Genomic DNA, 15,414 nt, shown 5'->3' with positions numbered 1-15,414 from the left:
TCTGTGCTTGCTGGATCTACTTTATTGTACCAGCTTCCTTCAACCATTTACCATCTCTTAATCCACATAGAATCACAAAAACTATATGTTTTCACAGATATGCTCAAAAGCTTTAACATATAAACATTCACTGACATACTGCTGCCTTTAACAAGTATCTGTCTATTAAAAGTAGTAGGAACATATGCTACCTGGTATATATAGTGTTATTTTAGATAGAGAGAATAAAACACTAAACTTTAAATGTATTTCATCAGTGCATTTCACATAAAGAGTCTGACTTCTACTCAAGTACAGCTGTAGTCTGTGCTTAATTATGCAGGCAGTATCATGCCCTTATGTTTCCTTACGTCCAACAGCATCACTAAAACTTAAATATTGAATCCTCAAAATAGTTAGTTGACCTTGGTTTTATAACGTTGGTCCTTTCTAGCTGGTGATTAAGTTTAGAGCAAACAGTCATCTGTTGTGTACATGCTGTTTTCCCATCCAATTCTAGCCTGAGGCCCTTGGCTTTATAGATAACCGCAGAATACATCAAACCATTTCCGGAGAGAAAATCAAATGATGAAGATGTGTCTTTCAGATATTTCACTGGTTTCAGCTGATTCACTGTATGTTGTTATAGAAAATCTACTGTAGAATGGTCCAAGGCTGCAGGTGAAACACATGAGGAGATGCATGAGCAAGAACCACACGTTTAGCTTCAGACCTTATTTTATGTGTGCTTTTAGAATCAACTAGAGCAGGGGAAAACCAATTAAAAATCAGCGGGGTCCGAATACAGAAAAATCATCAATCAGTAATGGTCCTGAGGCATTTTTAATTATAATCAGTCACTTTAAACAGAATGTAACCCTGAAATAAAATGAAGTTTTTATGCATCCATGTTATACATTGAATTTTTAAATGAAAAAATATTTAAAAAAAAATAGAAAATTTTCCATTTTAAAATTTAAAGTGCTTTTTTGAAGTAGAGAGCACCAACAGTTCAATTTTGGTATATAGACAATTTCCTGATTTACATATTTTATAAAACACCTGAACTGAACTTTTAAAACTGTGTTTTTTGTTTTTGTTTTTTTTTTTGTGTCCTGTCCGGCGATGTGGCAATAAGAATAATTGTCTTGATGCCAAAAAGAGCCCAACAGATTTTACTTTCAAAAGTGGAGCAGTACGGCTATCGCCATAGTGTTCCGCTTGATTTATGCATATAAATAGCTTTATTATAATTATGCAGGGAGTTTTACAGTTTATATGGACACTGCAATGTAAGTAGAACAGGAAGGGAAAAAGACAAAAAAGGAGAAAAGATGAAAGAAAGAGGAGATAAAAGGGAGATAACGATAAAACATCTTCAGTCTGCTTCATCACCTGCAAAGAGATGTAAAAAGAACAGCACAACCAACAGACATGGTACGAGACATACAATAAAGTAACACCTTGATACTATCACTGAAGTATAAGTAGTATTATTTAATCAGAAATTCATACTGTGGGAGCTGAAGATAAGAATGCTGGCTTTCTGTATGGAAGTGAATCTCTAAGTACCGGTACCTGGAGCTAAGCACCTGTAGTTGTCTGTGAGAGTGCACTTGTGCATGAGAAGTTCATCCAAAGGAAAAATGCTTAATAGTGGTTGTGAAGAGGCGAAGAGCCCCCCCCCCCCCCATTTTAAATCAGGTTGGGTCCAGATTAGCCAGCAGGTGGGTCCAGATCCAGACCGTGGTCCACTAATCCGTGATCTCTGAACTAGAGATATTGATCTGTGTAAATAGATATACATCCCGTAAATCTGTTTAAATGGTTTTAAATCTACAAGCTTTAAGTCATTCAGGCGGGCAGAGCAAATTCGTATAAGTTGGTGATATGGTTAGATTAAACCAAAACTGAACTTTTTGTTCTACATATTCAATGACATATGTTGCAGAAATGTAATACTACATATTTATGTTTTAAAACAGGGCTTAAAAGTAGGGCTAGGGGATGTATTGGGAATTGCCCTAAGCAAGCCTTTTATTACCTGAACATTTCCAGGGTTAAATGAATAATGTCCAAACAGTATCTAGAAAAACTCATTAATGCATCTATCTTTAGTAGAACTGATTACTGCAACAGCAGCTTAATAGGTTTGCCTAAAAATCTATCAAGCAGCTGCAGCTCATCCAAAACTCCACCCCCCGTGTTCTCACTAGAATTAAGAAATTTGAGCACATCAGCCCGGTTCTAAAGTCCTTATACTGGTACCCTGTAGCTCAGAGAATAGACTTTAAATTCCTTCAATTAGTTTATAAATCACTGAGTGGATCAGCACCTCTACTCATAACAGATTTGTTGTGAGTGTATCAACCTGCCAGACCACTCAGGTCTGCTAGTTCCAGCCTACTCTGTCCACCCAGAACTAGAACCAAACATGGAGAAGCAGCATTTAGTTCCTATGCTCCACTTATAAGGAACAAATGACTGTAAAAGAGCTGAAAACTAATATTTTCAGCTCCATCAGTTTAGAGCTGCCTTTGACATTTGAAGTTAAACTATTAACTGAGGTATCATTAGTTGAATATTTTGTTATCAGTTTGGTCCAACTGTTTTATTTGCTTTACTACCTGCTTTTATCATGTTTGTTCTTTTCTTGCTTTTATTCTGAGTTTCCTTCTATTTCAATACTTGCCTCCATGTAAGGCAAGCCTTGCCTTGCCTTTAGCAGTATCACACATTTCAAACGGGCCAGAGTAAAGCAGAAAGCAAACATGAGCCGCAAATGAAATAAACAAAATTCAGCAAAGGATCCACTCAGCTGATCAAAACGACATGCACTTCTAGATTTGCATGCTTTAAAAATGTTTGTAAGATCTTTAGGAATCTCTTTTACCTATATTGATGTTGATATATAGAACTTTAAATTTGATTTTATAACCTTTCCCAAATGTACTCCAGAAGAACAGTGTACAAAGAATCAGGGGTCAATGCTGTATTTGTGTGCCCATGTAACAAACCTGAACTAGATAAAACTAGAGAGGACGTGAAATTCCTGCCTGTCCCTAAAGAGAGCGAGTGTGTCTGGAGAGTATGTCTTTGTCAGAGTCTGTTTTTACCTGACTCTAATCTGCCTTGTTGCATACAAACACTGACAAGCCACACTTGCTATGTATGCAAACATTAAAAGCCCACAGAAATAGGGACTTCACTTTGTATCAAAGCACCTGTTAATAATTGACAGGGGGCAGGACTTTTTTTCTTTTTGACTCCAACAAGATTGTTCTAGTCATTCTGAAAGATTACTGATATCAGAGTTCAGACATGCTCTAAGTCTGAAGATCATAGGAAGGGTAGATATGTTTTTCTGTGAAGAAATTATACATATACAAATATATATTCAGGTTAATACAATTTAAGTTGGCTCTGTCAGTGATTAAATGAATTGGCTGCTTAGTTCTAGCATCAATTCATAGCACTTTGCAGTCACATTACAAACATTAAATTAATAAATGTCATTTGAATTTGATGCTACTATTTATAACTGTAAAGTGGACGGAAAATGAGACAGTGTTATGAGTGTGGTGTGCATTTACTCTAATAACACAAGCATTTCCCCATTGCAGGACAGTAAAGGATCTATTCTATTTGACCAAATATTAGAAACACATTTAGTATCTAGATGTGCAAAGCTGATAGAGGCGTCCCCAAAATGACTTGCAGAGAAATGAGTTTCTATTAATAATTGACATATGGGGTCCAAAGCACACAATGCTTCTGATATTTTTATTTGTAAATTATTATGAAAGCTGCATTTTTTGTTTCATATGCCTCTTTGTGTCTCATAATATCCCAATAAAATACTCTTTAGTTAGTGTAACATGTTATCTCTTCTTCTGTTTTTTGTTTTTTGTTTTTTTATCATCACATTTCACATTATCAAAGTTTATATTAGACAATTAAAACTGGAGCAAATATAAATAGCATTTTTTAAAAACTGGTTATATTTCATCATGGGGGACAGCCCTGATTTTCAAAAGTTACAAATACCAGTGAGTTTCAATTTAAAAAGCAGGTAAAGGGTCAGATGAGAGTCCACCAGGCTGAAACTTGACAGAACAGGACAAGATAAGGGCCCGTTAGCAGCCTCAGGGGCCGTTAACACCTGTTAGACTTTCCTCAAGTTCAAGGACAGTCAGTTTTTACCGAAAGCCTCCCTCTTTGGGCTCTTAGCTCGCCTGGCATCTAACCAGTTTCATCTGGAGCAGACAGAGTAAGTAGGATCGCATCTAGCCTACATGTAAACTGTTTGTTTAAAACATTGAGAGGTGCCCGGAACATGTTATGTAAGTAGTTAGCTGACAACATACTAAAGATAAACAAGGGATACGACCACAGACCGTCACTAGTGCTACCATAATCCTGGGTTCTCTTTCACAGCTAATCACTTTAGTTTGTGATTGGCTTTAAGTACATTATGAGAGTTTTATAAGTTAACCAATGCTTTTAAGCAGAAACACTTTACAGTAGGTGGGGTGCAGATCCTTTGCTGTGATTGGCCTGTAGCACCACAACCTCACTTCCAATGCTTATCCGTCCAAATAGAAGCCATTAGACATTTGTTTGTGCTTCTAAAGGATAGCTCAGCACTAAAACTAAGAACTATGATGGTATTTTTTGTTTGAGTGATACATTACAAACATAGCATCTCCTTTTTTCCTCATTTAAACTATAACAAGGATTTGTTTTGTTTTAAATTTGGTTCTTTGATGTTTTCAAGACAAATATCTATGCAGGGCCACAAGCTAAAACGTGAACAAGCAAAGCAGCTGGAGGGAGCAGAGCAGCTGGGCTGAAGGAGTGTCACACTATCATGTCTCTGTTCCAGCCCATTTTGGACCTTCAGCACATTCCTTAGTGAAGCCGCCATGAATGAATGAAATATTGCTAAAGTATAAACCCTGTAAAGAGTTATGTTCTCTTACTTTTTAAAGACTCTATGTACAAATAGCAAACTTCTTCAATTGACTCATTTACAAAAGATGCACGGTTGCCCGTTGAACATGCATCACTAAAAAGCAAAATAGTTCTAGTAAGGAGACAGCTGCTAATGTACCTTTAACCTTTTACACACCTTTCAAAAGCATTGACCCCCTCTTCGTTACGCTAGACAGTGTTATTATCAATGACTTGTCTAATAAAACTGCTATCTTTGCTGTGTGTGGTCATAAAAATGCTCATAAATGAGAAGCAGTTTTTAATTGAGTAAGAAAAACAGCCAAGCAATCTGTTCTCTTAGATGTCTGGCCACAGCTTTTTGAAGCCAAAAATAGGAACAGAATAATTTTTTTTGGAATATTTTGATGAGTAAATAGCTACGATTAACAGTTTGATATGACTCACAATATAAGGCAGAGAACACCCAAGGCCTTAGGCTAAGAAAACAGACTCACTGTTTCATAACAGACCCAAGAAAAATGAGAGGCATCACAGAAAGAGGATTTTATTCCAGCCATGATTCAAGTTGCATCAGTAGTTAGTTTTTCATACCTTTTTAATCTTTTCTATAACTTTAATGGTGGTATTTGTATTTCTATTTGGATATAAAGCAAACAAATTAGAGAATAACTGTAAGGTTATGTGAGAAGAAAGCCACCTTTGGAAGAAAACCAAACAAAGTCATTCTGAAAGAGTGCCACAGTCAGTGGATGGAACACAGCAAACATGCATAAGAAGGTGGTCTAAATAAACAAAGACAAGAGGTAGTTTTTTTTTTTTTTTACCCTTTATTACGAAACACCAGAGGAATGCCAACACAGCACCTCACCATAAACACACAATCAACATGATGACACACAGCAGTATAAGCATCATGCTGATGTAATAATTTTCTATAGGACAGATGGGAGCTACAGGTATAGAGCCAATATTTTCAAAGAAGAATGGGCTGAAATTTAAAGCTCTGGGTGTGTAAAGCTTGAAGACATATGTGACAGCAGCAAACTCCAAAACATTGACTCAGAAGGACTGAATATACTTTTCAGGTTTGTATGATTGCATTACTTTATGTTGGTTTTTCACCAACAAATTCTACAAACTGTATATTACTGGATACTTCAACATAAACTGGGCTTTTAGGATTAGTTTGTGTTTTTTTTTTGTCAGAGAGATAAAAAAAATCTTTATCCTACAGACTTTAAAAACAGCATGCATAATAAACTTCTTTTCCACTTGAAGTTTTTTGTTCTCAGGATTTGTTGTGTTAGTCTAGTTTCCCAGCTGTATTCTGCATTCATCATAAATGGGGAAAACACCATGGTAACAATTTGGAACAAAAATCAGTCTCATGTCTGATGTAGATATTTGTTGTTTTTGTAGGATAAATAGACCAGACATAGGGCAAGTTCCAATTTACAAAATTACCATCCATCCATCTCCAGCTTAGTCCTTGTCAGGGTACACTCTGGACAGGTCAACAGCAGGGGCAGAGCTAGATGGGGGGCCAGGGGTGACCACCCTTAGCCACCCCTACAATTTTTCCCCTATAATACAGATGGTGGCAGCAGTAATACTCTCAAGTAGAATATTAATTAAAATTTTTCATATATTACCTACTATTTTTTCTTATATTCATAATTACTTAACAACAACAAAAATGTGGTTAATTATAAACATCACTATACTAACATTAAAGATAAGTACAGAATTCATGCTCTTTTCAGAACTAGATTTTGTGTTATACTATGGAGTAAAGAGAAAATAATGTGTCTCTACAAGTCATCTAGGAGTGAAATCATAGATAAATAACCATTTTAATAAAACATATTAAATAATCAATTCCTGTAGATAATAGTAGTTATAAATATCAATTTTATGTAGAATGATTATTGAAAAAAGTAGGTAAGTAATGACAATGGAAAAGATATTCGCCCCAGAACTCAAACTGGAAAGAATTTTATCTATTATACCTTTTATCTAGAAAGCACGGATGTTTACATGTATGCTTCTATTTGTTAGTAAAGGCTGTAGGAAAGTATAGTTTGTCCTATCTTTGGCTTGACCCTGAGGTTCTGGCATCTATCCACTTTCAGCCACCCCACAGTGTTCATTGGTTATTGCCTGGCCACCCTTATAAAAAAAATTCTGGCTACACCTCTGGTGTAAAATTCTTGCTGCAAGGCAACAGTGGTACCCACTGCACTACCGTGCAGCCCTACACGTCTAATAGCTAATAATAAGTAAAGACTGGAAAAACTTTTCTCCCCTTTGACTCATTTTTACTTTCTCGTAGATAACCAGCAGAGGTCAGTGTTGCACTAAACCTGATTTCAGGGCCACAATAGGTGATCTTGGATTTTCTCTGCAGTCTCACCAGAAAAGCCCTTCAAATATGTATTTATTTTTCTACAGTTGATGATTATTTAATGATGCACTTTGTTTAATTCAACTCAAATACAAAAGCTACTTTTGAAAAATATCAATTTTATTGGGCTTCATTTGCTGTTTACCATTACCAGCTCCCATCATCGTCTTTTGAAGAACTCCTAATATGCTTTGTACCACCAGAAAGGCTTTATTGTTTTATTTATTTGCTTAATATGAGTGATTATGCACAAACTAGATTAAGGTGAAGATTAATTAGTTTAAGTGGTGTTAAATAAATTTTTTAAATGCAATTTTCATTAAAGTGTATATTGTACATGGATTAGGTTATTCTAATTAAATTGTGAGACACATTTTTTTCCCATTTAAGATTTTTTTTTTCCATTTAAACAAATTCACAATTTTTTTTGTCACAGCCAAAGGTGGGCAGCGGATTTGGGAAACAAATAATTCTGAACCCAATAAAGTAGATTAAATTGAAGAGCTAATGCTTGTAAACATTTTTATCAGTAAAATGCATCTAAATCTATTAAACCACGGTTTCTCTGACTGAGGCTCTGAATATATGGATCCATTTATGTATTTCTTTTCACAAGTTAAGACCCCAACAAAACAAAACAATTGGGTTTTGAGTTCCTAATATGACAAATGTCCAAAAGTTAAAGGGTTTAATTAGTAGCCTATTGTAAGGCACAATAAAAAATATTTTTAATAAGAGGATACGGGTGCATGCCCTTGAAAGTATTCATACATCATTTTGTTCTATTAACATTAAATACCTTGGAATTGTAATTGATAACTCCATCACCTTCAAACCTTTTACTGATAAACTTGTTAAGAAATTAAAAGTTAAACTGGGTTTCTCTTTCGTAATGAGACATGTTTTTCCTTTGGAGTAAAAAAGCGCCTTGCCTCTGCCACTTTTTAATTGGTCTAAGATTATGGTGACCTTTTCTATAGGAATGCTACTTCTTCATGTCTTCAAATGTTGGACTCTGTTTACCATGCTTCATTAAGGTTCATCAAAAACTGTAGAGCCATGACACGTCACTGTGACCTTTAGTCTTAGGTGGGATGGCCTTCCCTCTCTATGAGAAGGCAGTGCCATTGGTACACTTTTATTTACATTTACATTTGTACCTTACTTACACAGAAAAGCGCGGCTTCTTATGCCCTGAGATCCTACGATCAGCTGTTGCTCACTGCTCCTTTTGCCCACACAGAGCTAGGGAAGAAAGCCTTTTGCAAACAGCTCCTTGTGCATGGATTTTTTTTTTTTTTACAAAGAAACTGGAAGTTGACTGAGTTTTTACCTCTAAATGCTTTTAAGTTAAAAGTGAAAGACTTTGAACAATGTGTAATTGATTTACTTGATATGTTTTTTATTTAATTTAATGTATATCTGTTCCCTAATGTAACTTTGTTGGCTCTTGGCCAGGACTCCTTGAAAAAGAAGTTTTTAATCTCAATGGGATTTTTTCCCCTTGTTTAAATAAAGGTTAAATAAACAAAATTGCTTTGAATTGGCACTTGCTTTTGCTTCTCTTCATCCCAATAAACAATAAAATAAAATAAAAACAGAAAAAAAACAAAAACCACAAAAAAAGAGCAAAAAGCAAACAAATTTTACGCTTGAAGTTTTCCATCTATCTTTTTCGATTAAGGTGCCTGTGCTGCGGATCGATTAGTTCGCCTAGTCTCGGTGGTGTTATGACTGAACCAGCTTCTGTTTGGAGCGACGTTTCGTGAGTCCTAATTGAATATTGCATGTAAAATTTGAAGGTAAAATAACCTACATAACTTAACATTTATTACTGGCTCGGATAACTTGAATTTCTTCTTGTAGGATTTGATATTTTTAGCGCGGACTCGTCATAAAACTAATGAGATCATTTCGGTGCGGTGTCCTTGCGCTACCGAACCTGTCATTCCAGTTATGGCTTTATTGCTCCCGACTTCCTGCAAACTCTCAGAACATTAGTCAGCATTTATTTAAAAATAAGTTTAAACGGTTCCCTGTGAAACATTCGGATATATTTTAGGTTTAGTTTTTAATTTTCCACAATGAATGTCATTGACCTTATCTTAACGGTTATCCAACTTTTACGTATCGATCTGGCGTAAGATAAATGACGTGACGACACAACAATAAGCAACATGATCTGGGTGGGCACCATATGAAGCACAACACCCCAACCTACGCTCTGGATTACCCAGAATTCCAAGTGGTATACTCATGTACATCGTTCTTTTACGATCTTTTTTTGCGGTTTGAAACATATTATATGAGTGTATTTTTGCCAACCGTCTAATGAACTAAACACAGTTATTTCCATAGTAATTAAAAGCACCACTGTCTGCTTTGGTATTGGTGTCATGTTTAAACGGCTCACCATCTTGTTGAACTCTGGCATGTGTTGGGGTATAAATAAGGTCATTCGTGGAAGTGACAGTTGGATTTATTAAGAATTTTTCGCGCCATTACATCTGCAAAGAGATGTCTTAGTCCACAACTGCGAAGGGGGCCCACCAGGTGTCAGTGATGGGGCCCCTCAGCAAATGCAGTCTCTGCCTACCGGTATTTATGCCATTGGGGTTTATGTTTCCCAAAAATGAGCTCAAACATTATATTCATTGACTGCTTTCCTATTGTTGATAACAAAGGAGACAGATGCCTGCCTTTAGTGCATCATTTATAAAGGGCTCAAAAACATTAATGTATAAAATATGACGAATAACATCCGATACCAATGCCAACATCAATATATCATGCACCGCTAGTATGGAAATCATTACAAGTAATAAAATTATTATTTTTTAAATTAAGTCCTTAATTGGCATTGAAATTCATTAAATGTGTTTATTGTGGCATTTAAAATGCTTTATTTAAAAAAAAGTGCTATAGTCTATATAAATACTGTGGATTTCTTCTAGATTTTTCTCCCCGAATAATAGGGGAGACGGAGAAGAGTAAAATGGGGGATGATTGCAACATGTCATTTTTCTCCTATCAGGAACAAGCTAGAGCGATGAGACTCGTGTAAAACCCTTTGCAGAGAAAAACAAATCAGATTCTAGAGCAGCTCCAGGATTCAGTTCAGTTCAGTAGCTTTTATCTGTCCCAGTATGGGCAATTTTTATGCAGTAGTAGTACACCTTTCACACACACATTCACATTTCACAAATACAAAATAAAAGAAACACAAGAAATACATAAAATATTTTAAAAAGATAAAAGTAAGGTGGATAAAATAGAAAAAAAAAATCATTAAAATGATTTAATGGACAAATCCATTTTTTTAGTTGTTTTTCTTTTCTTTCCTTGAGCTTTTTTGTCATATTGCTGCTACTGGTCTGGTGATTGAGGCTCAGACCTGTATGGTTTGGAGGAGTGATATGATAAAATTAGGTAAATGTGGTTGGCATTTATCAAAATGTACTAGTTTAGCTAGAATATGAGGTTTCATGAGGGCTGACAGCAATGGGGGCATAATCTCCTGCCAGTGTCCCCATTAATATAAATCAGATTAGTATTTTAAACATTTGGTTTCTGGTGTTTGAACCTTAATACATTTTATCAGGTTAGGAACAGGAGGTTTATATGTGTTTATCATACCTTTTTATTTGTTTTTTTTAATCTGCTGATTATGGTATAGTGAATAGTTTGATATAAAAAATGTACATACATTAAAATAAAAATGTCAATGATGCAATTACAGTGTTGAAAACAATAATTTAGTTGTCATATACCTTTGGAGGTAATTGGTGTTAATAGTTTTATTATATATAATTATATTCAAGGTCGTGTGGCATTGCCGTAGATGCAGCATTGAAGACTTTTTTTTATGCAAATGAGTCTGAAGCTCATCCTCGATTTGCTAGCGTCTCTATTGGTTGAAGCTCTTTTCTGTTTTCCATTGAGTTATAAAACGCAGTGCCTCCAATGCATTTCAGTTATTTACCGTCTCACACCGGCTGAGCTGGAGCACAAGTTGAGAGCGGATTTTTTTGCACCCTTTGACAGAGATAAGTCAGTGAAACTCTTGCATTTTAAAATCTTTTTTCTCTTATATCATTGTAAGCTTTTTAAAGATATGATTGCATGCATGTGTTTTGTTTCTGAGCATTTTCTTTTTGTTGATGCATGAAGAGTGCAAGGAGAGGAAGTGAACATTTAAATACGATTTTCACACTTTACAAGCATCAAGATAAAAGCCTAAACCAATTATGCTTTGAAGATTGTTGCTTTTTTTTTTAACCTTGAACATGAGGTCTTTGAATCACCCCACCGCACATATTAATTTCTCTTTGAAGTTGGGACGGTAAACTTGGTTTAGTTTACCCTGCTTGTCTGTGTCTTGCAGTGAAATCGTGCGTAGGTGTGTAGTGAGAGGCTCAGACTTTCCTCCACCATGCTGGCTCTGTCCAGATGTTCGCCAGCTTTGAGGTGGAGGCTTCCTCCGTGTTGCTCGGCTCTCCTTCTGGCGAGCTCTTCCATCACAGCCGGCCCCCAGTTTCTAACAAGCCAGATCTCTAAGTTTCACCAAAGCAAAGCCAGAGCAAGTCCTGATCCAAACAAGATCACATCAGGCAAGAACATATTCGAACGCTGCAACAATTAGCTGCTGTCAGTGACAATACAACAACAAAAAACAACCAATTGTAATTCAGATACATTTAAGTTAACTCCTGCTTTGAAATTTGAAAGACATGTTATTGAAATCAGGGCTGATTTTATCTTTTTGTTTTGATAAGAGTAATTAGTAAAGTTAGTGATGGGAAATTTTTTTTAAAAACGTTTTAAGAAGATATTTCCAAAAGAAACACCAGAGAAGTATAACTTAACTTTACCTTGTGTTATTAGCTGACATTTTAAAAATGTAGATTTCATTCCAACTCTGTAGAAGAGAACAAAGGAAGCCGGAGCTGGCTTCCTCTAACGGCTTTCCTAAAAGCAACTGTCAGAATCGTCTGTACGGCCGAGCTTTTTGATCTCATAAGTGAGGTTTAGATTGGGATACGATGAGGTTTCTCTGGCAGGAAGGATCACAATCACACTCACGAAAACACACTTGCAACAGACTTGCATTTCAGACGAAGCAGGCATGCTGGCTCTTGTTACTATAAGGCCCTCACGGTGATTTAGGTTCCTCTTTCTCAAAAAAGATAAATCATAGAGAAACATTTTCCGCTTTGTTGCATGAATGGCTTTTCAAAACCAACATCTGCATAAAACCGAACCCTGCGGTCTAACTTCTTTTTTTTGTTTTTACCCAGAAGAGCGAGCAGCAGTATAGTACCCTCTCTCATAATCATACCTTTTTTTCTGTTTTGCAACAGTGTCTGGTCTGGAGAGCGAGCTGCTGGAAATGGGGATGTGGTCCCTGGGTATCGGAGCTGTCGGAGCTGCTCTGGCTGGGATATTCCTGGCCAACACAGACATGTGTCTTCCTAAAGGTGAAAACGCAACACTGGAACACCTGGAAGATGCTGATCTGCGTTCCACCACAGATGGTAGGCGGCTATCAGATTCAATGTAATCATGTAAATGCATCATGAAGTCAGATTTGCCAAATATAAAAAAGCCTGGTTTCCAAAAAGTAGTTATTTATGGTTCATTTGTTATGCATGAAAACTTCTCGTTAAAAGTTTTCCGGTTGTCTGCAGATTCGAAGGTCATTAAAGCAAAGAGCCTGTGGGAGAAGAATGGAGCTGTGGTCATGGCCGTACGGCGGCCTGGATGATTTTTGTGCAGAGAGGTAGTTTTGATCTTGAGGTTGTTCTGCTTATCATGTTTATTCCTCTCTTAACTTCACCCTTGGCTGTCCCTGCAGGAGGCCTCTGAGCTGTCCTCTCTGAAGCCCCAGCTGGAAGAGCTCGGGGTCCCTTTGGTCGCTGTGGTGAAAGAGAACGTGGGCACAGAGATCCAGGACTTCAGACCGCACTTCGCTGGGGACATCTATATAGATGAGAAGGTTAGCACCGACACCACCACCACCATCGTCGTACCGAAATTAATTAATGTTTTAAAAGCCGGATACATAACAAATTTTAAATCCAGCACTTCAGTTTTAACAAAACATTTCCCAAAATCAATCAGACTGAATTGGGAGCTAATGAACATCGGTTTTCAAAGTCATAGATTTAGATCAAGGTCTATGTTTGTTTTAAAGGATCATTTGTTGTTTGCTGCTTTTCTTCATCTGTCCAACTAAAGCTGAATTTGATTCCAGAAACATTTCTATGGACCACTCCAGAGAAAGATGGGAGGGTTAGGCTTTGTCCGCCTCGGGGTGTGGCAGAACTTCATGCGGGCCTGGAGGTCCGGTTACCAGGGTAACATGAACGGAGAGGGCTTCATCCTGGGAGGAGTGTTTGTCATCGGAGCAGGAGATCAGGTAGTGTGATGTGCGCCGATTTAAATCAGGTGGCATCAAAACAATAGAAGTCGTTGTCCGTAACTACGTCTGGTGTCCCACAGGGAATCCTCCTGGAGCACAAAGAGAAGCAGTTTGGCGATAAGGTGGACACCGCAGACGTCCTGAAAGCAGCCCAGAAAATTGTACCGATGAAATAGTTTATCATTAGATAAAGAGCAAGAATACTGGTTTAGATCAAAGCTACAATGAACAAATCATTTTAACTCAAGTTTTGGTCAATAAATGTTTGCATTGACTAATACTAAATAAAGTAATATTAAATATTATTAATGACATTATTACAATATACCTCTGTCTTTTGCACAATGATTTGCAGAATGAATGTTTATTACAAATTGATGCTGTAGCTGTTGATTATTTATCAGACTTAACTCATTAAAGGGACTTTGTTTCAGGTAGATTAAGATTCAGGTTGAACAATAGTAAATAGTTAACACTTGAAAAAGATCCAAACCGCTTATTCAATTTAGAGCTTGACGTCATATTTGAGTGTAATTCTAATTCCTCTGTCCATCATATGTATCTGTACGTTTGTTATGTTGTTAGCAGGTAGAAGCCTATTTATCCATCCTTGTTAGGCACCTGAATGTTTCTTTCCATTGGGAACAGCAGCACCCGGTATGTGTGCATGTGAAATAATGACAACCTGACTTTAAACTCTGTGCAGAGAGGAGCAGGTTTGATGCCCAAATACACACCTACACACTGGTTCAGCTGCTGTCCTGATGGGGAGGCGCGTTCATGGTGTTTGAAGCAGGTTTTCTACTTGCTCCAGTGTTTTTTTTTATATATAGAGACATGTTCTGTTTGTAGATGCACATGTGCTTCGTAGCGGTATATGAATAAATCATTTCTAGATGTGTGTCTGTGTTTTTTTACTGGAGCGATATCATAATTTACTCTTTTTAAATCTGAGACGATAAAATATTTGTCTAGATATATATTTAAGGACTGTTGATGCATATTCTATTAAAGCACATTACATTGAGGCTTTAAAAAAAAACAAAAAAAAACCTTTAATATAATATAGACAGTCCTAGTTCTTTGGAACGGAGAGCTTAGCTTTTCCAAAAAGTTTAATTTGGCCTAGTTTACCCTAATGTGGAGAAGACATATTTGTTTCCATTGACACCATTGAAGTTATTTTTACTTTTAGGGAACTGTAGCATAAAAAAAAAATAGCTTGTACATTTTTTTCAGCAAATAATCTAACCAAGTTCATCAATCCCATTAAAAACAAACCTATTACTCTGGTATTTAGAGTCAAATTTACCATTTATTTTGACACTTCAGGATGGGACACCAGAAATTCAAAACCACAGTGAGTTTAAGTGTTTTTACAGTTCGTTATGTTACATCCACAATGTAATACACTTCTTGATGCTTTATGGAACAGAACAATACATACAAGTGAAGTGGAAGGAAAAAATTATGCATTGACCTTATTTATTTTATTTTTTTTTGGATAAAACCGAGGTAGCCCTCTGTGTACTGCAGTTTTATTTTTGTAGCTGCTGTTTTTCTTTAACAATCCGGTCGATTACTCACCAGTATGCCTGTTGCACAGAAGTTCACGTCTGCAGGGAAAATGGAAATAAAAACATTTCCTAATGTT

General features: G+C 36.4%; 1 protein-coding gene across 4 annotated transcripts; it reads left to right on the top strand.

The window, feature by feature from the left end:
* The first annotated feature begins 9,021 nt into the window (after positions 1-9,021).
* On the top strand, positions 9,022-14,661 carry LOC107095230 (redox-regulatory protein FAM213A-like). Of its 4 annotated transcripts, XM_015391272.1 has the most exons (7): positions 9,118-9,141; positions 11,724-11,949; positions 12,700-12,873; positions 13,027-13,118; positions 13,194-13,334; positions 13,593-13,757; positions 13,841-14,661. In XM_015391272.1, exons 2-7 carry the CDS (start codon positions 11,772-11,774, stop codon positions 13,934-13,936), a joined length of 846 nt encoding a protein of 281 aa, XP_015246758.1. In that variant the 5' UTR covers positions 9,118-9,141; positions 11,724-11,771; the 3' UTR covers positions 13,937-14,661. The 4 variants fall into 4 exon arrangements, with proteins under 4 accessions (XP_015246911.1, XP_015246983.1, XP_015246758.1 ...); XM_015391425.1 differs by lacking the exon at positions 11,724-11,949 and having other exon boundaries at positions 9,022-9,141; XM_015391497.1 differs by lacking the exons at positions 9,118-9,141; positions 11,724-11,949 and adding an exon at positions 9,035-9,104.
* The last annotated feature ends 753 nt before the right edge of the window (positions 14,662-15,414 follow it).

Source organism: Cyprinodon variegatus, unplaced genomic scaffold, assembly GCF_000732505.1.
Source record: "Cyprinodon variegatus isolate N-32 unplaced genomic scaffold, C_variegatus-1.0 Scaffold1, whole genome shotgun sequence".
NCBI classification, from domain to species: Eukaryota; Metazoa; Chordata; class Actinopteri; order Cyprinodontiformes; family Cyprinodontidae; genus Cyprinodon; species Cyprinodon variegatus.
Note: the sequence above shows the minus strand (reverse complement) of the source record. Positions and strands in the feature narration are given on the sequence as shown.